Below are 26,188 nucleotides of genomic sequence, written 5' to 3'. Positions count from 1 at the left end.
TGAACTTCTCATTGGTTTCTCTGCCTCGAAGCTTAGATTCGTCGTCCGCAGGTCCTTTCTGGTCTTGGCTCCTTGTATAGTTTTTGTTCCAGAGATTAAGGTTAGGTATTCTTCTTTTACTCTAATTGATGTTTTCCTGAAGTCTTTTGTTTTAGATTGTGATTGCAATAGCTATTTCTGCCATCTATTTCGGTTCTTGCGGCAGTTAATTTTGGTTTTTTTGTTTTGTTTTTTTTTGTTTTGTTTGAGATTAAGTTCAGAGCGAGTCCTGATTTTGTTGTGCGTTCCAATTTGAGCTCCTGAGTTGATCACAGGAGGTATTCTGAGTTTTTGGGGTGACATTCCTACCGCATTCGATAACTAGAAAGATCAGGGCTTGAAATGATAACATCACGCGACAACATTGTTTCAACTGTTCAAAAAAATGGAGATTTTTCGCTCCTGAATAGAAACTATGACAGTTGACACTTAAAATCCAGGAATGCCTGAAAGGTGATAGTCTAGATTTTTTTCTAAATTGCCAAGTCACTTTAGATTTAGTAACTACGTCTTGTGTAGACTACAAAAAAATAATATCTCTTTTTTAAATTGTTTGCTGGAAACGAGTTGAGATGTCGTGCAGACAGAGAAGGAATGTACCCCCCAAAAAAGAAAAAATGTTCTTTTAGATTTTGAGATGCAACCAGGAGCATCAAGCTGTTCGCAAGGGCCAACTTGATCCTCTTCCCCAGGGATCCCAGATGAGCAACCCTAGGAGAGCCGCCCACTCCAACTACTGTCCATGTACGATCCATACTAGATCTGACCAACTGCCCATTACCCAGTAAGGCTCATGTTTGAAAGAGGGAAAAAGAAATAAATTGTTACTCTTAGCATTAAGTAGATCAAATTGTCTTAACTCTGCTTTAATTTGGTTTGGTGCATCTTCATTTGGTCATGGTTACTCAACTGTGGTGGGGTTGTACTCAGATGACCATTAGCATTTAGAACTTCCACAGAAGGGCCGAATTTATGTGTTTAAGAACTAAAATCCAACTTGTGCTCTGGCCATAACTTATAGCCCTTTTGTGTTGGTTTCTTGGTTGACAAGATTACATCTGGTACACTGCAAGAAAAGGATCAGTTCCTTCAGTTTGTATGCTTCAGATACATATAATTTTCTCTTCTCCATTTACATGTTTCAGTCATTATGTATTTCTGATGATATGTTGATTTTAGAACATGATGTTAACTGTGACTTATATGGAATCTTCAAGTTATTTGTAATGAGTATAAGATGATAAGAAGCAATAAGCGTACCCTATATTCTGATGATTTCTTGGTCTTAGAATATGGTGTCAATTCTAACTTCTATGAGATCTTTAAGTTGGTTGTAATTAATATTGGATGATGAGAAACTAGAAGATTGTCCTATTTACAACTACCCCTATTATATTATCATATTCTGTTAACTCTATTTTAAGATGTCTATGGTTTTGCTGAATAATGGTTTTATGGTAGTTGACTACTTCTTAGTAAAACTGCAGGTCATGGATGATGCTGCAACTATTACCAAGAAATCGGTGAAGCAATACTTATGTCATGGAGATGGTGTAGTTGATGTAAACTTTTCAAAAGACCTAGGATATATTTGTGTAGCATATAAATGATTCTGTGGTAGTTAAGGGTGTAAGATGTATTGGTTTTCAAAGAGATCTCAAGTAGATTTGATCTACTAGAGGATGAGACAAGTGTGGACATTTGTTCAATTTAAGACACTCTGTAGCATGATGAATCAGCGGGTGGGAGCAGTTGTTGATTAATGTGTTTATAAAGACTTCTTGATTCTATTTTGAAGCAGTTCTGCAAAGCATTTGCTGGAGAGGAGTACTATTGTTGTCAACGGCCATCTCAAACATGCAACACTATTTTGTGGGAATATCTCAGCGACTTTGGCATTGCAGTAGGAGACAGGTCAAATGGATAGAGGAGTTGATGATGAGGTTACACAATTAGATTCTTCTGATCATGCCAATGGGCAGGGAAATTAAGGAAATGATGATGATCCCAATATACAGTCACAGCTTGCATGACCATCACATTCTGAGTTTGTCATTTGCTGGAGATATTGTGCAGGGGTTAATGATGTTCGGAGAAGAAACTCTGAAGAGCAAAGGTAAGGGCATATTGCATGTTTGCCTGACGCTCAGCCCTGAGAGTTGGCTACCAGACCTTACAGAGGCACGACATTATGAAATTTTCAGCTTGGCCAATCTATCCATCTCATTCCAACCATCCATCAGAGCCATCTATTCACCTTGTCAATACTCTTTAGGGGCGAGCAGCAGCCATATGGAAACAACAATCTTGGGAGTCGGAATCTACTTGCTTTGAATCTGATGAGGCTGGTTATCTAGAGGATCTGACCATAGATGGAGTTATCTCTACCCTTCCACATGTATCCAGACTCTTGCTGAAATTATCCTTGGAAGTTTCCACTCTTGCATAACTACCATTGAACTAGCAGGTCACATCCTTCTTCCAACAGTTTTGGAGAGTCACTGGCTAGAGATCTAACAGCTTATGTACCACAACGAACAACTGATGATGAATCTGGGGGCTATCAGCTATGGTATCAGGTGTGTATGGTATATTTGGATTGAATGTTTGGTATAAGGTTTTGGCATACAGATTAACACGTTGAACTACCAATATTAATTGAAACCCAACTGTTTTGCAGATGTGCAGATCACTTTTATGTGCATCTTTGGGTGACTTGACAATATTTGGTATGGTAAATCTTCAGGTATTCTTCTATTATGGTGATTAAATGTATCTGAATTGTTTGATTGCTCGTTCAATTATTCAGCTTATTATTAAAATTACAAGTTATAACTTGTTCAATTTTTTTTTTTTTATTATTATTTTTAACTTAAGAAAGATGAAGAGAGATATTGCAATTTTCTTCAATGTTCAGCTACGAACTTAATTATTAATAGTTATAGTTTTCTTTATATTTTTTAAAATTTTAAAAAATATTACAGGTTGTGCTCTTAGCATCTAAATTTATGTTCTAACTTCTAACTGCCAGCCCTATTTATTTATCTCGAGTCACTGTCTGTAATAGGGGGAAAGCGAAACCGACCTTAGCTTTTGTTTCAGTTATGCGGCCAAACCAAACGGGTCCTTACTAAACTAATATATAACCGATGCTCGCCCTTTAGTGGGCTACAAAGTTCCACGTGTCATGGGCTTTAATTGAGGCCCACTCCTATTAAAGCCACGTCTCTAATCCTATTAAGTGCCTGATGCCAGAAGGCATCGAGCTAGAGTAAGTGCCGTCAAATCTAACGTCTCGCTTAACGTTGCGAGAGATGCAGCAGCTTTTCTTGGTTGGTTTCACTCGATTCAAGGGCTGTAAGACGTTATTTTCAGTTTCTCCCCGTTATTTAATTCGAAGGAGCTGGCGTGGTCCTGCTGTCAAGAAGTTACTAGAGATTGAGAGGAAGAATGATACAAAAGAAAAGAGGGATTTGAGAACGGAAGAGAAAAAGAGGGAAGAAGGTTTTGAGTTTTTCTGTGGAGAGGGTTTTGAGGTTCTGTTAGTTTTCAGGTATTTGGATTGTTAGGGTGTCGATCGAAGTTGTGTACGGGAGGAAAAAAGAACTCAATGGCTGAGCAGCACACTGGTGAATCGGTTCCTCCTACTGAGACTCTGATGGATAAGATATCAGAGAAGCTTCACGGTCACGATTCGTCTTCGTCCGACTCCGACGACGCGAAGTCTTCACCTTCGGCAATGAGATCCGGGGTTTATCGGCTCTTTGGAAGGCAGAAGCCGGTGCACCAGGTTTTAGGCGGTGGAAAACGTATGTTAAATTCTTGGAGAACTTTCATTTAGCTGTTGGTTTTGCCCATTCTTCTTCTTTTTTTTTTTTAATAAAGTTCCTTATCATTGGGAGAAGATTTTTCTCCCCCTTCTCCCCTATTTTCGATCTATATCTTGACTGTAGGGCGGGATTTTAGCCCGATATGAGTTCTGTTGGAAATTTATAGAGCTTCATATCTGTGCAAAATGAATTCCTTATAATATTTACTTTTCTGATTTCCTATGTTTGAAATTTTTGGAGAAGGGGGGATTCTGTTTCCTCCATCTAGGTAGGTTTTTGCCAAATTAAACTTTCGATTTTCTTTTTTAATTTATTTTTATTTTACTCCCGTTTTATATGAACACATTGGCAAACTTAGCTGCCTAACAATCGTTCGTCGGATGTTTTTGCTGTAGCCGCTGATATGTTCTTATGGAGGAACAAAAAGATTTCCGGTACTGCTCTTGCTGGAGCCACCGCCGTATGGGTTCTCTTTGAATTGCTTGATTATCATCTCCTCACTTTAGTATGCCATTGCTTGATTTTAGCTTTGGGCATCTTGTTCGTTTGGTCTAATGCTAGCACCTTCATCAGCAGGTACTGATTCTCTCGTCCTTCAAGTTAATTCTGAAATTTTATGTCAGTCCTTAAGTTAGGACTAAGGTGGGGAGAAAAAGTTAGAAGAAAAAAAACTAACGTCTCTCACCCTTAGGAATTCCCCGCGCATCCCAGAAGTGTCTATTCCGGAGAAACAAATAATCGAGTTCGCTGCTGCCGTAAGGTTTGAGATCAACCGAGTATTAGCTGTGCTAAGGGATGCCGCCACGGGAAGAGATCTGAAGAAATTCCTTACAGTATGTTGATCTCTTCACATATTTTGCTTTAGATTCTTCTCATTTTTTGATATTTTGGGGTATTCAGCTTGTCTTTCGCGTCTAAATGATAAGCTGCGAAGAAGCTTTTTATGAGTTTATGGCCGGAGATTTAGAGATTGTGGTCATTTGCCATTTGCATTCTAATAATCTAAATGTGAGGAATGTATCTTTTAGTTTGATTGGGCATTTGCGGTAAATTGTGCTTTGATTGATCAGGTGATTGCTGGCTTGTGGGTACTGTCAATCGTGGGGTCCTGGTGCAACTTCTTGACTTTGTGCTTCATAGGTACTGACTGACAATAATGATGGTTCCTTCTCTCCTTTTCGTAACTTTCTATGTTTTTTCAATTCCAATGCTTAATTTTGGGAAACAGGGTTCGTGTTGTTGCACACGGTGCCCGTGATCTATGACAAGTACGAGGATCATGTCGACTCTTTTGCGGAGAAGGCGATTGCTGAGATCAAGAAACAATATGCTGTATTTGATGAGAAGGTTGTAAGTAAGATTATGAGCAAGATACCAAAAGGGTCATTCAAAGACAAGAAGAGGGCTTAGTGAAGTTGAACTCTGAACTCTTTTCAACACCAGAAGAGAGCTTTGTGAAGTCGAACACAAGACAAGAAGAGAGGGCTTAATGAAGCCTCATGTATCATCCTGTTTGTAGATCTAGCTGGCATATATGTAGCCGTATATTTTTCATGATTGGCTGGATCCTGTTTTTGCATGTATTCATTTGGTTGGAAGTGGGTTATGTGGTCCAGATCTTACTGCGCTATGATCAATTTGCGCATTTTCTGTTACTTTGTCGACGATGTTACCACGGTAGTGTATTCTTCTTCAGTGTTTGTGTATTCGTGTTTCTTTTGTTAACGTTAGTTCAATGAAAAATGTTTTGATGTTGCTATAATTTATAAATTTCCTGCTACATGCTAATGGAACTGCGAGACACAAAAACTAATTTGGTTTTGACGAGGGGAGATGAAAACAACATAGATGGTCCTTACTCTTCAGTTCGTTTTTTGTATTCGGCTCCTCTAAGTAGAGGAATTACTACGATCGACTTGTGGGGACTGGCAGATTGACTCGTCAACTTTGCCGTAGGAAACATGCATTCACTGGACCATCTTGATTGAAGAATCCAGCTCGGCGCCTAGCGCTCTGGAGTTCCTCTTCGCTTTCTCCGTTTTGCCCTTTTTTTTTTTTTTTTTTTCTTTATCGTTACCAATTTCGTATATTCTATCAGCGAGCGGGCGACAAACTAACTAGAACTTTCTGAGATAAGACTTCAAAAGGGCTAAAGAAGAAGAAGAAGCCATCTTAATCTTAGTCTATTATTCTTCCCACGTGTCAGATGCTGAATAATAGATTCCCAAGAGAAATCGGTTTGGTATCAACCATTGGGTCGCGATGATCTTGGAGTACGCACCCGCGCGAGATTATTCCTAAAGTGCACAAAAAAACAAACTTCCTTCAGCTTCTTTTTTTGGTAAGTTTTGAAATAGTTCCGGTAGCTAGAAGCCTAGAACACGATGGTCTGGATTCACATCGCATCAGCAACGAGGTCAATGTATCAGGAATCGCTTTTCAATAAAAATACCAGACCCGAGGTCAAGCCTCAAAGGAAGCGAATATGGAGCATTCCCCCTTACAAAGTATATATATTTTAACAAGGAAATCCAGTAGAATCCGAAGCCACCTACCCTCAAAAAGGAAAAGACTGGTATTACCGGATAGCGTTGCTTCAAATTCCACGCCCCAGAAAATGCGGAATGGACCTTATGAAATTCCACAGCAGAGGTGTCCCGTGCACGGCAATGGTGGTTGAAAATGGACACAACTATGGCTTTTGCTCTAAAAACACTACCCCAGCCTGTTGAAGCCACAACCATCCTCATCAAACTTCGTCTTCTTAATAGAATTCAAAGTGGATTAACATCTTTACAACACCCCCCAAAGAAAATAAATAAATAAATAAAATAAAATGGTGTACAATTATCATAGATACAATAAGTTGATAATGTATCTGCACAACGAATGAGGTAAATACGCGTATTGTCAAATAATGCGATCTTAGGTGTTGCATTCCTTTGGTGAATTGTCTATACACAGATGCTAAAGAACCTCTGCATTTTAACAAATGGGTTAAAGAATTGATTGAGAAAACTATAGAACATACAAAAAGAATCTATATTTTTAACTAATTACATGTCTCCACATCATTTTCAGTATCTGGGAAGAAACCTCGAGTTTCAGATACCTTTTCCTGAAAGTCCTGAAACCGATGATGTAAGAGGAACCGTTGAGAACTCGGTCTCAGATTGTTCAAGTTGCAGCATGTTCAACCGAGATGTACTAGAGCTAGGGTCCTGGCTTTGATATCGATGACCTCTAGAGAAACCAGAAGCAGCACTGGCAGTACTTGTTCTATGATCAGGTACTGCACCAGTTGATCCTGCGCTGCTTGGGCGACTACCCTGCAAACCATCCTTGGATATTGCAGAGGCTTCTGCAGCTTCCCTTCTCTCCCTTTCCTCAGTCTCTTTGAGAAGAAAATCAACCCACAGATCTGCAAAGGACTGGGGAACAAAAAGTATCAGATATGAACTTTTGCATACCTAACTAACAAAGGTGGCAATTTTCAAAGACAAAAGGAAATAAGGAAATCTATACGTTCAAGTGATATACCAGAACAAGACAACAAGTTTGATTCGAAGAAAAGGAAACTAAAGCAGGAAAGAATGCACATCCACAAAATCACACAACTTCGGAAGATAAATTGGAGCAGATACAACCGAAAAAAGAACCCCAGCTACATCCATAATTTCATTTGAAAGAGATGCCAAATCGCATGCATCACTCTTAACAGTCCAAGTGCTACAGTTCATTCATGATCCTTACATTAGGTTATACACCTGAGGTCAATGTTTCTGTCTCTCTAAAGCTCCAGCAGCCCTACTGGCATGAAGCTGAGGTATCTGAAAATTTCTGAGTTAGGCAAGAAGATGGGCATTACGATGAGCTCATTCACATGTAGGACTCTTCAACTGAAGAAGTTGATGTGGAGAGTCATGCCTATGTAGCATCACTAAATCAGGAGTTATCAAGATTCATCATCACGTTCACTTCTACACTCAATGGGCTCTCATTGGGTACGGCAACCTAGAAATGAAACAAATGTGAGGCACTAGCAGGCCAGCAGAAGAACTCTCAAGTCCCCTTTCCAGATTCCTTTTGAAACAAGTAATTGCAGTCTGAAAGGCAAAACTAATGGCAATCCAGCCGTAAATAAGAGTGCCGAAGGCTTTCACTCAAACAGAGTCCATGGGGCAATTTTGCTATGCAGCCTTACCCAGCAATTTTAGCTGAGAGGCTGTTTCAACGCCTTGACCTCAGGCTGCAACTGTGGTCCACTTACCTCGTGCCAAGACCCACCCCTTTTAAATACTGAGAAATCTTTCATAATTCTAATTTTGTTTTATTTGATGAAAGAATCATTTTTATGAAATAGATTTACATTTTCATTTTTTAACAAGTGAGCTAAATAAACAAAAAGAGAAGTAACTTTTGAACTGGCTGGCTTAAGCCAGTTCACATCTGCCCCATCAGCTGTAACTTAAACCAACTGTTCCTTCAGTGACCGTAAACCCTATAATATGGGGAAAAAAATACCTCCAATGATTAGACGAGCAACCAACAAATAAGAACTGCTTACCTGGTTTTCCGATGGCACATGACCATGTGATTCAGGTGAGCCTCCTCCCAAGATGCCACCAACTAGACGCCCAGGTAGGCGCAGGACTCCCCGAACAACACCTTTACCAGCACCTTGATGAGCAAGGCCTATTCTCTGTTTGTCTTCCTCAGAGAATCCCAACATTCTAACCATGAGATCAAGAACCTGGTACTCCAAAATTCAACATATGGTTAGTGACCCTGTTAAATGGAATACCAACACTATCAATGGAAAAAGCCATTCCATCACATCTGTTATGCATGATGCCAAGGGATTCAAAGCAAATAGAGGGCACAACAAGGCTGGTCTATGTCCAATGACCATACTAGATTATCCAAATAATTAGGCATGAGATCTTACAATGTGGCGTTGGCCCATTCATTTTCCTCTCAATTCACACTCATGAAGTGTGCAAATAAATGGGATGGCCCATAAATACATTCATGGCCAAGGGTTGCCTGATAATATCTCCCAGATGAGATGAACCTAAATGATACTTCACTCAAGTCCAGAAGATGAAGAGATGGGCTTTCCAATCCTCACAACCCGAAGCAACTACCCCGACTCTGTGATAATGAAAACACATGCAGAAACATTACCTCTTTACTGTGGTTTCTCTGGAAGTACGTAACAAGTAATTTGATCACGATACGCCTGCCAATAGCATAAATATCCATCATTTGACATTCATATCTTATCAAAAACAAAAAGAAGGGCGACAAGAATAAAGATAACATCAGCTTTACAGCTGGGTTCCTGCCAAATTTGTCAGAACCTCGGGTTTCTGCACAAATATTATCCAAAAAATAAGGAGGGGTATTTTTTCCCCTGATTTTCAGAAAGTTCTGTAGTTTATTTCAAATACCTTGCAGAATATGCTTCCATTTTCTTTTTCTAGATATCCCTCACCAAAACAACACTAGCTACAAGCCTTGTCTACGTTCACTAAGCAGAAGCCAAGCAACATGGTGAACACTCCACATAAATTCAGAAAAGCTAACCTGTCAACAAAGTAATCTGAATCCATTGACATCCTGTTAAGTCTAGTCATGCTCTGCTCAAGAGCACGGCGTAATTTCAAATTATCTTCCTCAAACTTTTGTACTGTACGTTTTCCTTCAGATATCATCCTTTCTGCTTGTGAAAGCTTAGCCACTACTTCTTCCTTTTCCTGCCTTGATATCTCCACTCGTTTATTTGCATCCTAGTGAAAGCATTATCAGTAAGATTTCAGAAACATGAATTTCCATCAACCAGAACGACGCAAAAGTTCTATGCAATCAATTATCAGTTGTGGGAAAAGTTTCGATAGTGTTCTAGTGCTCAAGCTTACAGGTGAAGGTCACCCAAAGTATTTACACAAACCTAAGAAGTGCAATAAGATAATAGCATTGATAACAACTAGGAGAGGAATTATTATTTCCAGACATAACAGAGATTTCTAGCTATGATGCATTTTTCCAGTAATCATGAACATATGATTCTTCCAAAACCAAAATGCTTATAAAGATCATACTTGAGCAAATATACTAGTGTTATATTCTAATATAACACAGCATTGATACACAATCTTCAACTCAAAAGAACATCACTATAGTGTAATGGGTAAAAAAATAAAAAAAAAGATCAGTAAGCTCAAAACCCAATGCTTTGGTAGTTAAGGGTCGAGATAATGTCGGACAAGCAAATTAATGTGACTTGTGAGGTACAGCAATCATTAGGAAATAATCGGGCTAGAGCTGTAGCCATGAGTGCTTCAGATGGCCTGATGAGGGGAATGGAAGTGATTGACAGTTTTTGGATATCAAACGGACCTCTCTCCAGAAGGTAATTTTAATGTGGCCAATTCACCTCAGATTGTCCAGTCCTTGCCATGAAAAAAAATATAGTAAAACAGTGAAACATGGAGTATGCAGCTTTGTCAAAACTCAAGGAAACCAACAGCATGATTCTTGGGTAACCCATTTTATCGTGCAGCAAGACAATCCCATACCTTTTATTTCTTGCATTCAGAAGTTACATTTTTTCGTTTCCCTGCGAGAATGTAGAGTCCCTTTTTTTGTTTTTTTTGGGTGAGGGGGGGTTGTTGGGGGATTGAGGCTGGGATTGATTAAAATAATAAATTATAGGGGCAAATTTTGAAAGCCCTCAAGTTGTCACTCTGCTTTTTAAGGCATCCATCTATAGACAATTTAAAAACTACAGGGTTGACTTTATTCTGTCAACACTACAGACCAGGCTAGGTGAATTGCATAACTTGATCCAGCAATGCATAAACATGTAGAGTTAATCCTGGAACCGAAGCAACTAAGGTTTATGACTGCATCTATTTGTAACCAAAAGGATTATAAACTGAATTTTGTGGCCTTTCTTTTTTTCCAAACATACATGACTGGCACAGTTATAGAAGATCCTTCCATAATTGTGCATCTGTCTCTGAACCTCTCTCCTGAGTCGACCTTTCCATTATGTCTGGCATCACTACCAGACTCTCCATCACCAAATATCTTTGCCACTGTTGAACTCAATCTCTCAGTGTGGAAGAGTTGAGGGGATGCAGGGGGGTGGGAGATCCTATCAGAGAGAGGGGGAGTGCAGGGGCAGTACAAGACAGGGTGATGTATAATCACAACATGTTAACTGCAGGAACAAGCTCCAAAACCAGCGGCATCCTTTTGTTGGTTCAAATATTTGAAAGAGAACTACATAAGGCCTACCCAGAGAAAAGCATGAAGACAACAATTGACTATGAATTTTTTTTTTTTTTTTTGAGGGGAGGAGTTGCCTTACAAGTGAACAGTACCATGAGTTACTATGTGTGAACAGTGGACCATATGGACAGCTAGTATGAAGATCATGTAGTGGATGTTGGTTGAATATTCTATTGGTAGCTGCTACTAATTAAATTATATTTCAGTAAGAGTTTCTTAGTTATAAAGTCTAGCTAATTCATCCAAAAGTTTTTCTCTAAAAAAAATATTCATCCATAATATATTTATTTATTTCCCTTTTCGGTATTCATGTTTGTTTGGAAGGGCGGATCTATAAAGCCTTGCTAGTTTTATATTCACTTTGTTACTATACATATAAATAAAGAGAAAGCATTGGCTTGGAAGCTGTGAGATGCAATAACGGTGAGAGCCCACAGGTAAGAGACCAAAGGAGAGATGAGTCTCAAACTTATCTATCCAATCCTTCTTCAACCCTTTGATTTCCTTTTCCTTCCCAATCAATTTGGTGTTTGGTGCTTGATTTATTGCTGCAGTATACAATTAAGCCTATTACGGAGTTATACATTAACTACTTCTACATTAGTGGTAGCCAAAGGGGGAAGGAAATGAGGGTTTGGGAGGGCAGGGTAGGGAGATAGCTGGGGTGGGGTTGTAAGGGTGACTGATAAGAAGGGCTCATCGACCCCTGCAACCTCAGTAAAAATATGATCCTGAATGATACCTCTATCCTTAGAACCCAGACGACTTCAACACAGCCTGCAAAAAATGGGGCAAGCCATATTAATAGATTGTAATCACAAATCTCAAGTGTGGTTGAGTTCTACAATGTAGCCACAGTTGGACGAGGGGCTAGTCTTATAAGAGCTTTAAGAGAACTAACTCAAATGGAACCAAGAAAAGATTCCTTGAAATTTCAATCACGAGATATGGGGAGATGTTGTGATCAAAGTTCGAAATGTCAGCCAAAACTCCCGTGTTGGTGGCCGGCGACACCACCGACACGGCGACATTTTGCTGATACGTCGGTGACTTTTGGTGGTGGAACTATTGCCTGCTGCTTCACCTGAAACGAGAGAGAGAGAGAGATTGGCGACAGAACTCCATAAAATTACCGGGAATCTCACTGCTAGCCTGCTGCTTCACCTAGAACCATGGTAGGAGATCTTGCTCTCGAGTGAGATCTCGGTCGAGATATGCCATTTTTTGGGCATCAACTCGGTAGCCCATCTCGGTTGGTTTTAGGGTCCTAGTTGGGCTAAAACTTGGTATTTAGCCTATTTAAGGCTTTTTGAACACACTAGTGGCCTTGGATTTGTGAGAAAATAGCCTTAAGTATGATTTCTAAGTCTACCCATAGTGTGAAACCGAAATGCTGTAGGATTAGAGAATGCAAGGTTATATAACATGTAATATAAACCATTAAGGCATATAAATGAAAATCAAGTGTATCAAATACATCAAATAACTTAAATGTCATCAAGATAACATTCATATGAGTATTACAATCTTGACTTTCGAGAATAGAATGATAAAAGTATACAACCGTTAGAAGTTCTCTAAGTCATTAATGCATAAGTTCATAAGACAAGTAGAGGATGATTGAGCTTCCTTTGATGTTGTAGATGTGCTAAGAGTAGTTGCAAGTGAAATTTTGGCTGAATTCCGCAAAAAATTGGGCAAAATTTGAGAATTTTAGCGAGATATGGCGAGATTTGGGGTGAGATATAGCGAGATCTCAAGCGAGATATCCCATTTCACAGATCTTGCCCTTGATCTCGTCTCGGTTTATGAAAAAACCGAGATATCTCGCGAGATCTCCTACCATGCCTGAAACTAGAGAGAGACCCGAGAAGACTCAGGACAGATATCACCGACAAAGTGCGAGAGAGAGATACTAGAGGAAAGAGGTTGCAGGCTAGAGAAGAGCTGCAGCAATGAGGCCTGTGAGGTTTTTCTGTTGTCGGAGTCAGAGAAGGTCAAGAGCAGTCAGCGAAATTTCGATTTTTGCTGATATTTCACTGGTTCAGCGATTTACCAGCAACTTTTCGGCTATTTTCCAGCAATATTTTGTTGTTTCGATGCTTGGTTTTGTGTCGCCTTTGAGCAACATGCCGATTTTTCGGCGAAATGTCATGATATTTCGGCGACATAATGTACCTTGGTTGTGGTATGGGCTGTGTGAGGACTTCGCCGGTAAGGCTGGATGTCTTTAATCTAAAATGGCTTAGCAATCCCACATGGGATGGTTAGGTTTGGTTTCAGGGGAAATGGATTAGGTTTCAAGAGTATCAAGGACACTTAGAGCATATCCCATAGGAGATGATGTGGGAAAAATTCCTTGAGATGGGAAACTGAGATGTGTATGAGTTGAAACTTACAATGTAGGTAATGATATAGGGATACAATTGCCCCCACGTTTGGTTGGGTTTGGATGGTTAAATTAGAAGATATGAGTGTTCTCATTTTCGGGGGATTTTAAGGAGTATGAAAATTCAAGAAAATGTTTATATCTTGAACTGGATGGTCATAACAGGGTCAGACTGGGACCCAACATCACTAGGGTTGGGGGATGATGTACCTGAAGTGTGGGACAAATATAATGGCTACATTGGTGCAAATCTGACCTTGAATTTTGGGCGTCTTGGAAAATCCAACAATTCAAGAAAAAGAAAAAAAGTGGGGGGGGGGGGGGGATGTTGTAGGTAGCCAAATACCTGGGTGAGGGAGCCTTATGCTTTGGATTTAATGGAAATGAAGCCTACAGGCTGCCAATTCAGCTGTAGCGAGAACAGGGCTTAACTTTGTCATAGAACTTAATTGTTCACCCTTGAAGCATCCAAATTGAACAAACAGAGTTGCAACAACAACACAAAAGCAAATACTCGAACTAAAGAGGTTTTATTAATCATATCAAAGCTGGGTGCCTTCCCATCAAGTGGAGGGGCTTATTTACACATAATAAGCTGAAATCTAAAATAATTTGAGCTCCTAATTGAACTTTAACTAAAAATAGAAACTAATTAACTTAGACTAGGTCACTTAAAACTGAAATAAGATCATACGAAAAGGCTATCCGCCTTCATAACTTAAGTTCGGCAGAATTTTCATAATTAAACCAATTAACTCATCTATTTTCGTACTTGGCCTAGAACACTGAACCTTCAGGCCCATATAATAGGCTCATGACCACACAAACCTATGAAACGAAGGCCCAAACACCCATAGCCATCAACCCTAGGTTGACTTCAAAGGAAAATAAGCCAATTTGGTGCTGGACAACATCAGCTGAAGTGCTCTAAGCAATGCAGACTAACTGGATAACCAGCCTAGTAGTTTGTTCTAAAACATTTTTCATCATTTTTATGACATATTTATTTAAACCTTAATGCTAAAATACTCTTTAGAACAACGTAGCATTAGTATTCATGCTACCACCAGAAATGATGCCTAGTTTCGCATCACTGCTGATTATTACTTTAATATATAGCATGCTGTAAAGATCAATCAATTTGTTTACATTTCCTTACCTCTAAAAACAAAAGGAAGGTATTCTATCAAAAAAGTGCAATGATGAATTAATAGTGAGACATCAGGCACAACAGACAATCAAACGACCGAAAGGGGGAAAAATTGTCAGATGAAACATAAAGGGCAATCATGATGGATGCATATCCATTCATAAAATCAAAAGATGTGCTGGAAATGAGATCCTAAGTGACTTGAGAATGGAAGTGAGTGTCAGACCTTCAAAAGTTCAGACTGTTTTGCAGACTCTTCTCTTGCCATGGCTAAATCTCTTTCTAGACGATCCTATCCACACGCAAGTAAAGCAAGTGTCAAAATTATGATCCCAAGATTAAGCAATGTTCACTACATTATTTGGAGAATAATTGGTAAGATCCAATAAATATTAAATTCACCTTAGCCTCACTTTCAGCGTAGTATTGGCCAAGAGCAGTCTGAAGATTCAAAAGTTCAACATTTTTGGCATCAATAGTGTTCACACAATTAGCAAGTTTTTGTTTCAGATCACTTATAGTTTCCTTCGCCTTTTGAAGTTCGTTGTTGTTTATCTTCTTAACCTCCTCCTGACTTGCCATTGCTTGCTTCAGACTGTTCTCCAAATGTGATATTTGAGCTCTTTGATATTCTACCTTTGCTTGAAGATCTTCAATGATTTTACTATCCTCATCCATTTTCTCTGACTCCTCAAATTCCTGAGAAGCATCAGAACACAAGCAGCCACCTTTAATTCTATATGCACACATAAGCCAGCACAACACCATATAAAAACCTGAATGGTAATCCTAGAACACGCAGAATATTAAGTAGATTGCACCACAGATGTTGGTAACTCCAAGGTGACCTTATCTAACAAGTGCTGCTTGAGTCGGGTTAATTCTTGCAATGCTTTATCCCTTTCTCGGTGGACTTCCTTCAAATCTTTCTCAAACTTTTGCAAGGATAGCTCCATCTCTTCTTTTCCAGGAAAATGTTCGGACAACTGCAGCTTCAAGGTACAAATATACAAATTACCAAAACAGAAGCAAGAAAAGCGTGTCCCAATCAGCAAAGCAACTCAGCCAATTGAAGAGGAAATTAGGGATTCAAATTTGAACTATTTCAAGCCAGACCTCAAGTTCAGCCATACTCAAAATTCTCGCTCAAGTAATTCTTTGAATTTAGAAGGCAGGACATCCATTTTTGGGGATTTCTTTCCCCGAAATGTTCATTGCATAAAGGCTTAACACTTCTCTTTTAACAATTATATTTTGATTAAACCTAATAAGAATACACTAATGTTTCTGATAAAACCATCATAAAGTAGCATAAGAACCACCTGATACAACTTTTCTGGATGCTTATTTGGAGAGTCTGGATCATCTGCAACCCTTTTATCAGATGAAGACATTTCACTCTTTTTTAGGGCAGCCTCAAGTTCATCCTTCTTTAACTACAACATAATTCATCAGGGAAAAGAAGAAGAAAAAAAAATACAACACATGAGATGAAGTAAGAAGACAAAAGCACAATATATAAATTGTGATAAGGGATAACAGCCCAATTTTAGTGATAAGTGATATAGTTGAATACATTAAAAGCAACACAATCTACTCACCCCCCCCCCAAAAAAAAAAAATGGGACATTAATATTAACCTTAAGGTGGGTGTTTTCATCCTGCAGGGCCGCTATTTCTATTTTCAATCTCTCAGCATTTTCATCTACTTCTGTGTCACTTTCTCTTTTGTTCAGCTCCAGTTGCAGTCGTCTTATTTCTGAAAATTTTGAACTCAACTCATTGCGGAGTTCTTTAATCTCCATAGAGCTCTGCATGTGAGAAGGCAAATAAAATAACAGATATTTGCAAAGCATGTGAAAAGATGATCAAAAAGTGCATGATCTTGCAGAGAGAGATTTCATGGCCTCTAACGTGAGCAATTCCTACACCAAGACCCACACACTCCAATAATACCAAACATAATCCAAGTTCTATCATTAAGCCAACAGTCATCATCACTATCAGCCAAACTCAACTAAATTAGTCAATTTGTCAATGAAATCAGAATTTAGGAGGAGCGAAGAAAGAAGGAAGAGAGAGAACAGAGAAAAGAGTTCCACGATAGGGCCATGGAGCTTCTCAGATTGATGAAGACTCCACAGCAATCTCATGGTATTTTATAAAATAGAAAGTTCAAAGTCAACTAGAATTCACCTACGATTCTCATAATAGGACTTAGAAGTTAGAACCCTAAAAACAACTCAGATTGCAGCCCATTCTACATTGAGAATTAGCATCAACTGTTAATTGTATTAGAGGGGCAATTATTGACAATTAGCGCCAACAATTAATAGTTTTGGCCCACTAAACATTCATGTTCTGCCATTCCATGTCCCTACTTCCTGTAACGAACACGCCCTTTGCAAGAGGTTGAAAAATCATCAGGATTCAAGTTAAGGAACTGAATGGACAACCTGACTAAATTATCAGCACTCTGTTACATATATTAAATATAAACTGAAAGGTTATTTCCACCAGGAACATTTCATGATCAGGTCTGATTGAGCTTAACACAGTCACTCTTTCCCTTGATATTCCTGCCGACAAGGAACCGATAGGCACCTCAAAAACAAAAGAAGGCTCCACTTTATACACGGAAGTATAAACAATGCAGATATAGCCACAATACAGTTAATGAATAACAAAAACAGACAATTAAGTTAAGAAATGCTAAAAGAATAAGACAAACAAAGGCTAAACTAACACAAATCTACTAACAATGACCATAGCAACAGTTGCTCATTTTGCATGTTAGGTTCCAGATATCCAGGTTAGAACTTACACTGTCCTTCTCCATATTAAAAGTTTGGACTTCCTTCTGGAGAGATTCATTCAGTTTGTGTTCCTCTGGGGGGAAAAAGGTAAAGAAAGCAAGAAAAAACCTGAGAGGTTCTGTGAGGCAAAAAAATGGAAAGCTGGGCGAAATGGCAAAGTAATGCACTATATTTGGAAGCTGAAAATTGAGGAATACCTTCTAATTGTAGTAGTATTTTTGCCAGATTATCACGTCCTTTATCAAGTTCCATCCGCAATTGTTTAATCTCTGACTCATGATTAGCTTGCATTATTTTCAAGGATCTGCTCTTCTCTTCCTGCAAATCTGCAAGCTCCTACAGGGTATTTGAATGCATATATTACGTTTTCACCACCAACCAACCAAAAAAAAAAAAAAAAAGAAACAAAGCAAGTCAAATGGAGTAGCATAGCAAATTGATAACATGTAATGCAACAATTTTTCTGCAGGAACTTCAACTAGTTTGACGAGCAAAAATGGAGCAAATTCGTCACAAACCATCTAAGTATTGGATTTTAACATATAGAACAGAAGATGCAATTACTTTCGCTATGGCAACCTGCATATTGCAGGTCTAAACTAGGAAACAACCTCTCCTGCTAACCAGGAGCCAATGCTGGGTACAATTTTTCCTTCCCAGACCCTGCAGTCATGAAAGCCTGGTGCACCAGGACACACTTTTTTTAATAGAAGGTGTAATTTACCTTCTCATATTCGATTCCGTTGGACTGAAGAGCCTGTGCACTTCCATTGCTTAACGATTCCTCAGTAGAGGCAGCACCTTTTTGTGTCCGGTTAGAACGATTGTTTGCTTGACTTGTAATCCTGTGCTGCCTGCTGGGTGCTTGGTCACTGATCCCCTGAAGGAGATTCCAAACGGTAGTCAGAAGATAACTGACAATGCACAAATTTCTGTGGACTAGTAGTGGAGCCAAAAGAAAAACAATAAGAAAGATGTGAAGGTTCAAAAAGAGCTGTTTGGAAGGCAATAATCCATGTAACCAACCCCATTAAGTCGGGACAAGGCTTGTTGTGTGGTTTCTGTTGTATGTATGTAAAGGTTCTCTGGGTGCAGGGGAAACAGATGTCCTGAAAATATTACTATTTTACATGTACCAACAAGACCATCAAAGAGAGAAATAGAAACATTATAGCCTACTTAAAGATATATTACATAAATAAATGTGTGAATTTTTATAAAATGGCCTAGAAATTATTTTATTATATTTTATTACTGTTGGGGAGAGGGGGTTAACGAGCTAGAGCAAACTGTCAAGTAAAACCATTTTGATGTACATAAAGTGCAAAAAATTCTTAAATTAATTCCTGATTACAGATACCAATAATATTGAGACTGCTTGCTCCAAATAGCTGGCAGGTCTAGCTCGCATTCTTAACTTATTAGTACCATTCAGAATATAAGAGATTCAACGACTACCTTGAGTACATTTGTATTATTAGTCCCCATCTTGGGACTTCCATTTCTAGATGCATATTGCCCTGTATTTGTTGTCTCCATAGTCTGTCTCAATGAGACATTTTCTTCCTGTAATCTTGAAAGTTGCTCCTGCCACATAAAATAAAGAACATTTTGAAAAGATGCTTAATGGCTAAGTCTATAAAATGAATCTCACAGTCGAGCAAAGAAAAATTACCCCGAAAATAGCATGACCTATCAATACACATCCCAGACATAGTATATAACCTATCAATGCACATAAACACACACACAACCGTCCTCCAGCATTTTCAGTCATCACACTGATGACTGATATCTGATTGCATAAGGCTAGGTCGATGGCAATGATGTCAGCAGAGCATTCCAAGCCATCAGAAGAAGCACATCACCGGAGAGGCATATGAAAAAGATGGGTCATGGGAGTAGAGATGAAAGAAGGAGACATAGAGACTACAGTCTTCTGTTTGTCTGCCCTATTTCATGGCAGTTTACCTGTAATCTTTTCCTTGTAAAAACCCCTTTATATAAGTACTTAAGGGATTTAGCACTGGTTTTAAAAACAAAGAGAACATCAAACCAAAATTTTCTATCAAGAATCAACATCTTGTACGTCTTCAACACTGAATGGGTTAAAATTTTCTAAGAGCATGAGAACCAAATGTCAAAGAGCTCAAAGGGATCAACATATTTGAAGTCTTCCATAACTGGTACACAATTTGACCCATTATCCCAGCACCAATCATGTGTAACAGGTACTTGGAGGGTATTATTTCCAAAACTTCAATATGTAAGAATGATTATAGATAGAAATACAATGTGATGCATGGTATTCAATCATTATAAATAGGAGTCAAGCTAATACTCTTGATTATTTATTTTACTCGAAAGGAAGTCACCATTTTAACTAGGGTCATATCTTATGCTCCCATTCAACTACTTGCAGATTGAGAATCTGGATAACATACTTACTTTTGTTCTCTACCTCTCAAGCTTACACCATTAAATCTTAACTAAATACCAATAGCATACTATCTAGGTCTCACCTGACTGACGAATAAAATGTAGCCAAAAGTTTAAGTGAAGATACCAGTACCAGAAGAGATACCCGTACTGTCAGTGCATACCAATCCCTGTCTGCTGTGATTATATAAATAACCAATGAATTTAATTGAATAGGTATCAAATTGGTTGACTATGACCTGTAGACAATTTACAAACTCTTGGTTGAAATGACCAAAATTTCATAAAATATTTTGGTTTCAATAAAGATTGAAACGAGAGCAGGTACAATACCTAGGTCTTTCCAAGTTTCAGCATGACTTAAACTAAGTTTCTGCTTTCAGTATCATTCTGATCAAATCCTTCCTATAAATGCACAGTTCTATCGAGTGCAGTTTTGGAGAAATTTTGACCATGTTCAACAGTTTTGACCCCAAAAAAAGGAAACTTCCTAAAAAGAAATCCTCAATCTATGACCATTTGGCATAACCACTCTCATATCATTATAATGAATCATGTATAACATTTGAAAATTATGACATGATTTATGTTTATAGTTTTGGATTTGTTCATGTCTAATGCATATTTTAGTTGTTTTAGTGAATTGAGTGTGTTCTAGTCATGATTATAAATCTCCATGTGTCAACCAAGATGATACCCGAAGTGCCAAAAAACAGTGTACACAGTTTCAAGATGTTCCTCCAGACACTAGTTGAACCAGAAATATATATTTTCTTATTCCATCAAACATTGATGAAACTTGAGCTCAGAATGGGTAAAAACACAGCTTTGGCTCTAATCTAACCAAATATCAATTAACTAAACTCATTAGCAAATATATTTTATTGACTTGGTTAGATTTAGGAAAGCTGGTGCTTTATACAAAGTAATTCAAAAATACAACAATTTAATTTATTTTGAAGGAGTTACATTCCAGTCAAACCTTATTTGACATGTGCAAATGCTGTCCAGAAAATCACCCTGAATAGAAATAAATTTTTAGCCATCAAAACACACAATTTTTTGGTTTTTAGTGATATTCTATCACAACGAGATTTACAAGATGTTTAGTATTGAGAAAACCCTAGCATTTCAAAGTTGAAAGTTACTCCTACAACCAAAAATCAGTTTATATTTTTTGGACTCTGGGATTGACATTTTATTCTCTTGAAATTTTTTTTTACTACTTTTATTGGATTGAAATAGGGAGTATTTGCTTACAGATGAGTATATTATCTCAAGTAAATGGAATATCTATCATAACAGTATTAACTTAGATGATATTCTTGCATAAATCAAAGCCAAACCTGGTTCAATATCGTTTCCAAGAACAGTTTACACTAGCAAAAATGGGTCAAAGTCACAGCCACCATTTTGAATGTTCTATTTGTGAAACTAATTCATGGACTGGGTTCAAATGTCAACAATAGGCAGCAGAGAGGAGAAAAAACAGGGCAAAAAACTACTTTTTGGGCCTTGAAACCAAAGTTTAGAGTTGACCTGAAACATATAAGGTTATAAGCACATTTCCTGCCATATCTTGGCTTCTTGACAAAAATGAAACCATTATTTTTGACGTAGAAGCTTGAACTTAGTTTTGAGTATACATGCGTGATGCTTTGAAAAAGCCGTTTTGCTTTAGAGCTGCTTTGTTGACTGAACTGCCACATCTGCAAGGGTTGGTGTGGCGTCTGGCTCAGAAATGTAGCCATTATTCCCCGCTTGAGAGGGGTAGGTTGGTTACCCAGGCTGCTTTTGGTTAAACAACGCAGTGTGCAGAGTTTAGCAACATACAACCAAGGCCCAAATACCTTTCTTATTTCATTTTTATTTTTGGGACACAAAACGGAACATTCTAATATCATATTTTACAGTATGAAAAGTCCACCATGGTTAGAGAGCCATCCATGGAATTTTGGGACCTAATTTGATCATCTGAGCCTCAAAACCTGCAGCTGTGACTTTGTCAAGACTTGGCTGCTTCATGTAATATTCTGGTTTTGAGCCAAAAGATAAGACCTGGCTCGAAAACAAAACCTTAGGTGTAGTATGGCAGCGTACAGATTTAGCATTCCTTTTGCAGCATAATTCTTTTATGCATCAAAGAATATCAGGAAAAATACAAATCAGTTATCAAAGGCTTGCAATAAGATAACATGTGTTTTGCATTGGTAATAAGACGATTGGAACTTGGTAACAGAAAGGGAACTTTAAGCATTGTATAAACCGTAGAGCCAACTGAAAGATGGTCAAATGTATGTCAATTACGTATTTCGCCACCTTGGGATTCGTAGAAAGGATTAGCACTATGTCATATTTAACATCCCAAAGTACAAATTCAAAATCCCAGCAAAGCAGTTAGAGACAAAAAGAAAACTACCACAGAGCTATCACAATACCTCTTTCTCCTTCAACAAAGCTGCATAGTTAACAGACAATGCCTTAATTTCAGCCTCAGATGCCTGAAGCCTCTGAATTTCTGCTCTGAATTTTTCACCCTGCAAGAACCATTGATTAGAGGAAAAGCTATAAGGCCCAGGTCAGTCAACAGAGCTTTTCAAAAGAAAAACAACTCAACCAGCATGGACAACAAAATACGCTTGGCAGTCCAATATTTGTCAAACTACAGAGTTAAATAAACAAGTTCAGTTATAACATCAAGTGCTAGCTTTACAACAATAGCACATACTACTTTGAAGCATCTGTTAAATTGCTGAAAGCAACTGACTGAACCTCAATGATTATTAGGACTTTGAAGGAGTAACAATATAATGCATCACTAAAGCTGAACCAGTGAGATCCAGAAGGAGATCAGCTGGTTACAAGACCATGGTTAAGGAATAAAACCAGATTGAAGATAAATTTTAAAATAAAGGACAACAATGTATGTACAAAAGATTCTTGTTATTATGGCTTGCACGCCAGAGATCCAAATTGTGGCTATCCTGATTTATGGCTTCATGTCTGTGCCATTTGATCATGGAAACACCACAGACAGCTTTATAACACTTTTTTATATATTCACCCAAAAGAAGTATAAGCACTAAGGAGTGTAAAAAGCATCAATACTGTTTCTCATGCTTTGCCATGAATAACCAAAATTTATTTGAGTGGACATATACAAGGTGCCAAAGGAGTTATCAGAATGAGCTAACACCAATTAAAACAAACTTCAAGCTGTATTCCATTTCCATCCAAAAGCAAGGTCTAGCCCACACATTCTTGGTAAGTTCATTTGACACCGTCATTAGCCTATTAGTCATGTATGCATGGATAAAGCATGGCTTGAACTTGTCCATATCTGGTCAATGCCACAAATGAATTCCCTCCACAACAGATCAGCTGAAACCCCGTGACATCTCATGCAACTCAGCTCTAAAAGAGGCTTCTAATAACAGATCCAAAGTAAGACAGATTCGTTGTGCTAACACCATTCATTTAGGTTTCTTCTGCCCTGATTGACATTAGATTCCTCAATAAGCATAAAAAAATGATGGATTACCAAAGACGAGCTGGTCAAGTTTTGATGGATCCCAACTCTAGTTATCATGGCACACCTACGCAACCAAAATGTCTTGACAACTACGATCTTGAACAGAAAAAAAAAAAAGGGCATACCCAGTGCCGAAGCTCCCACACTGTGGGGTCTGGGGAAGGGACTTTCTAGGCAGCCTTACCCCTGTTTTTTTTTTTTTTTTTGGCGGGGAGGCTGATTCGAATCGGCGACCTCCAGCGCACAATGGAGAGACTCCACCATTGCGCTAGGCCCGCCCTTCTACGATCTTGAACAGAGTGCCACAAAAAATCAGTACAGTGTAGTTTTAACCAAAAAAAAAAAAAAAAAAAAAAAGGTGCTACTCTCAGATAATGGCGTCAAATTGTGTACCTTCAAATAAGCTCACTGTCTGACTGAGCCACTCTAAAGTAATCAGTGGTTCACTTTTTTTTTTTTTCCTTCAGGCAATGAGCTGAAAAAGCACCTACTCAAAGCCCACGGAGAAAAGTGCTGGTAAACTATATGCATTCTAAATTAAATTTGGTTCACGTACCGACCATAATATGATAATACAAGTTTCCTGGTTCTAACTTTTCCTGAAAAAACCAACTTCGATTAATGTAGACCAAGCCTGGAGTGAGGAATTCCGTCCACCCTACCTCCACCCCTCGGCCCAACAAAAATAATATAGAAATGAAGTAGAGTGATTATTGTAAGCAGTACAAATCCACTTTGAACCACTTGCAATATGGGCTCAAAAATGTGGTTCTTCTTCATTAAGCATAGGAAACGCATGCTTTTATAAGGTTAGATGCAGTTCAACAGAATTCTTGTGTAGGTTTCAGAAACTACTAGCACGAAACAACTCCCACCCCCTCCAAGTGTTTGTTGATAGGACGGTAAGGTAGAGAAAAATGAGGATTCACGCTGTGCAAGAATGTTGGCATATTACTTAGTTTTATTTTCAATCAAATGACTGTGCGTTAGATGATTAATCTATAACATTGAAATAAAGACGTGAAAATGTAAAATCCTGTAATCGGCTAAAGACCAGTATCAATAGCACAGACGACTAAAAAGAAAGCGAATGAAATCAGAAATGTAAACAGAAGAATACCTCATTCTGAAAGCCAGAATCAACTCCATTCGGGATCGGAGAGCGTCTGGGTGATTTAGATTGGGCGAATCGATGAGAAATCCGTCGGTCGGAGAGGGATGGATCTTCTCCACTACCAGTTCGATAAATCTCGAGTTCTTCTGCTGCTGCGTCCTGGACATCCAGTGCTATCTGATTGAGGTTTTGTTTCAAATTGGCAATCGAACTCCACATCGATAATCCTTTTCAAACCTAAAAATTTTCGGAAGAGATAGCAGTTCTCCAGCAAAAATTTCCGCTGAATGAATCCCTCCAAATCAACCAGAACTACGTAGAATTAATTGAACAAATTTAGAAATGGATTGAAGTGCGAACCACGAGAGGATTTTGAATACATTTCTGGGTTCTTGGCCTTCGGGTTAGATCTGAAAGTAGGAGAGAACAGCGTCCGATGCAAAGTGTTTTTTTTTTTTTTGTAATACGTCCTACGCAATTTACGTTTTAACGTGACAAACGCGCTTGATATCGTTACACGAATTTCGTTTTTCTTTTGTTTATTCAATTCATTTTTTTCGTTATTGCCAGTTGGCAACCTAGATCTTCATGTGGGTCCCCTGAGGGTTTGGCAAGGCCCTGCTGAGCTTTTTAAACGGTGACGTCTCGGTTCTTTTTTACACCGATATGAAATTTGGTTGTTGACCCCAAAAAAATCATTTGGCTGTTTTTTTTCCTTTCTCTTTTGGGTAAAAAAATGATTTGGTTAGAATTATACATAGAAATCTAACCATTTGTTTGAATTGGTATAATTTCTGAAACTATAATTATGTATACCAGTTTGATGCAATAGATTTAGAAAAGATTTTTAAATGGCTTTTTTTTTTTCTCCATTTTTTCATATGTTTTTTATTGGGTTGGTCATTTAGGACCAATTGGATAACATTCTTGTATCAAATGTTTATCAAAACATAAAGCATATAAACTCATGTGGTTCGTTAGCTTTTAAACAATGTTCCTCCAACAAATCCAACCCTTCAATTTGACAAATGGTTAGAGAATTGTCAAAACTGCAGCACATAGGGGAAAGAAGAGAAATGAAGTTTCTATATGTTGGTTCATATGGATTGTACGTAATAACCAAACTTTTAGAAGTCATACTTGATCACCAACTAAAGTAGCCCAAAAAGGTGCATGCAGCCCATTAAGAGTTCTAGAAAAGCCCATAAGCACATTCAACACATTGAATGACCACTTGATGAAACCACTATAACTACACCCTTTCCTCTTCAACACAACAGGGGCCTACTCAATTGGGAGAAACCACCTCAAGGATATTTTAAAATCAATACTGATGCAGCATATAACATGAATAAAGCTTTAATGGGTTTGGGTCTTGTCATAAGGGACCATGAAGGGAGGATTCTCACAGCAATATTTGAAAGAGCCCATGGACACTCTGTGTCTATAGGTGAAGCTTTAGCCATTCGCCAGCGCCTTGCTATATGGCTTGGGAGAACACTTGAAAAGTTGTTGTCGAATTGGATTGCAAGGAACCAATTATTGCTGATATTCTTCATTTACAATCCAAAATTTTATTT

At 38.3% G+C, this 26,188-nt stretch overlaps 2 protein-coding genes and 1 non-coding gene across 6 annotated transcripts; 2 read left to right on the top strand and 1 right to left on the bottom strand.

Moving 5' to 3' along the window:
• On the top strand, window positions 1-5,881 carry LOC149014216 (reticulon-like protein B3). Of its 3 annotated transcripts, none has more exons than XM_089159744.1 (7): window positions 1-100; window positions 1,527-2,618; window positions 2,720-3,848; window positions 4,265-4,445; window positions 4,561-4,702; window positions 4,940-5,009; window positions 5,098-5,881. In XM_089159744.1, the coding sequence occupies exons 3-7, from the start codon at window positions 3,650-3,652 to the stop codon at window positions 5,277-5,279; spliced, it is 774 nt and encodes a 257-aa protein (XP_089015870.1). In that variant the 5' UTR covers window positions 1-100; window positions 1,527-2,618; window positions 2,720-3,649; the 3' UTR covers window positions 5,280-5,881. The 3 variants fall into 3 exon arrangements, with proteins under 3 accessions (XP_089015870.1, XP_089015871.1, XP_089015872.1); XM_089159745.1 differs by having other exon boundaries at window positions 14-105; XM_089159746.1 differs by having other exon boundaries at window positions 15-100; window positions 1,841-2,618.
• Window positions 5,882-6,137: 256 nt separating this feature from the next.
• LOC149014214 (golgin candidate 3-like) lies at window positions 6,138-25,063 on the bottom strand. 2 transcript variants are annotated; one of them, XM_089159741.1, is made up of 15 exons: window positions 24,615-25,063; window positions 22,401-22,499; window positions 18,982-19,110; window positions 18,248-18,403; window positions 17,721-17,859; window positions 17,532-17,596; window positions 16,348-16,518; window positions 16,030-16,143; window positions 15,556-15,699; window positions 15,110-15,406; window positions 14,934-14,999; window positions 9,459-9,661; window positions 9,057-9,111; window positions 8,437-8,622; window positions 6,138-7,300 (listed from the first exon to the last, which is right to left on the bottom strand). In XM_089159741.1, exons 1-15 carry the CDS (start codon window positions 24,825-24,827, stop codon window positions 6,974-6,976), a joined length of 2,364 nt encoding a protein of 787 aa, XP_089015867.1. In that variant the 5' UTR covers window positions 24,828-25,063; the 3' UTR covers window positions 6,138-6,973. The 2 variants fall into 2 exon arrangements, with proteins under 2 accessions (XP_089015867.1, XP_089015869.1); XM_089159743.1 differs by having other exon boundaries at window positions 6,139-7,300; window positions 15,556-15,693.
• LOC149014215 (small nucleolar RNA snoR80) lies at window positions 22,880-23,001 on the top strand. The gene has a single exon (XR_016174217.1). It is a non-coding gene; the product is annotated as a small nucleolar RNA snoR80 (small nucleolar RNA).
• Window positions 25,064-26,188: the final 1,125 nt, after the last annotated feature.

This window comes from Hakea prostrata, chromosome 6 (assembly GCF_041222555.1).
Source record: "Hakea prostrata isolate BN-2017 chromosome 6, UWA_Hpros_2, whole genome shotgun sequence".
NCBI classification, from domain to species: domain Eukaryota; kingdom Viridiplantae; phylum Streptophyta; class Magnoliopsida; order Proteales; family Proteaceae; genus Hakea; species Hakea prostrata.
Note: the sequence above shows the minus strand (reverse complement) of the source record. Positions and strands in the feature narration are given on the sequence as shown.

What these genes read in the sequence shown, in the direction of transcription:
- LOC149014216 (XM_089159744.1), top strand. Translation starts at nt 3,650, where the DNA reads ATGGCTGAGCAGCACACTGGTGAATCGGTTCCTCCTACTGAGACTCTG. An exon ending in GCTAGCACCTTCATCAGCAG is followed by an intron (nt 4,446 to 4,560) that starts GTACTGATTCTC and finishes TCTCACCCTTAG; the next exon opens with GAATTCCCCGCGCATCCCAG. An exon ending in CTTGACTTTGTGCTTCATAG is followed by an intron (nt 5,010 to 5,097) that starts GTACTGACTGAC and finishes TTTGGGAAACAG; the next exon opens with GGTTCGTGTTGTTGCACACG.
- LOC149014214 (XM_089159741.1), bottom strand. Translation starts at nt 24,827, where the DNA reads ATGTGGAGTTCGATTGCCAATTTGAAACAAAACCTCAATCAGATAGCA. An exon ending in ATAATACAAATGTACTCAAG is followed by an intron (nt 18,404 to 18,981) that starts GTAGTCGTTGAA and finishes AATCTCCTTCAG; the next exon opens with GGGATCAGTGACCAAGCACC. An exon ending in TTAATATGGAGAAGGACAGT is followed by an intron (nt 16,519 to 17,531) that starts GTAAGTTCTAAC and finishes TCTCACATGCAG; the next exon opens with AGCTCTATGGAGATTAAAGA.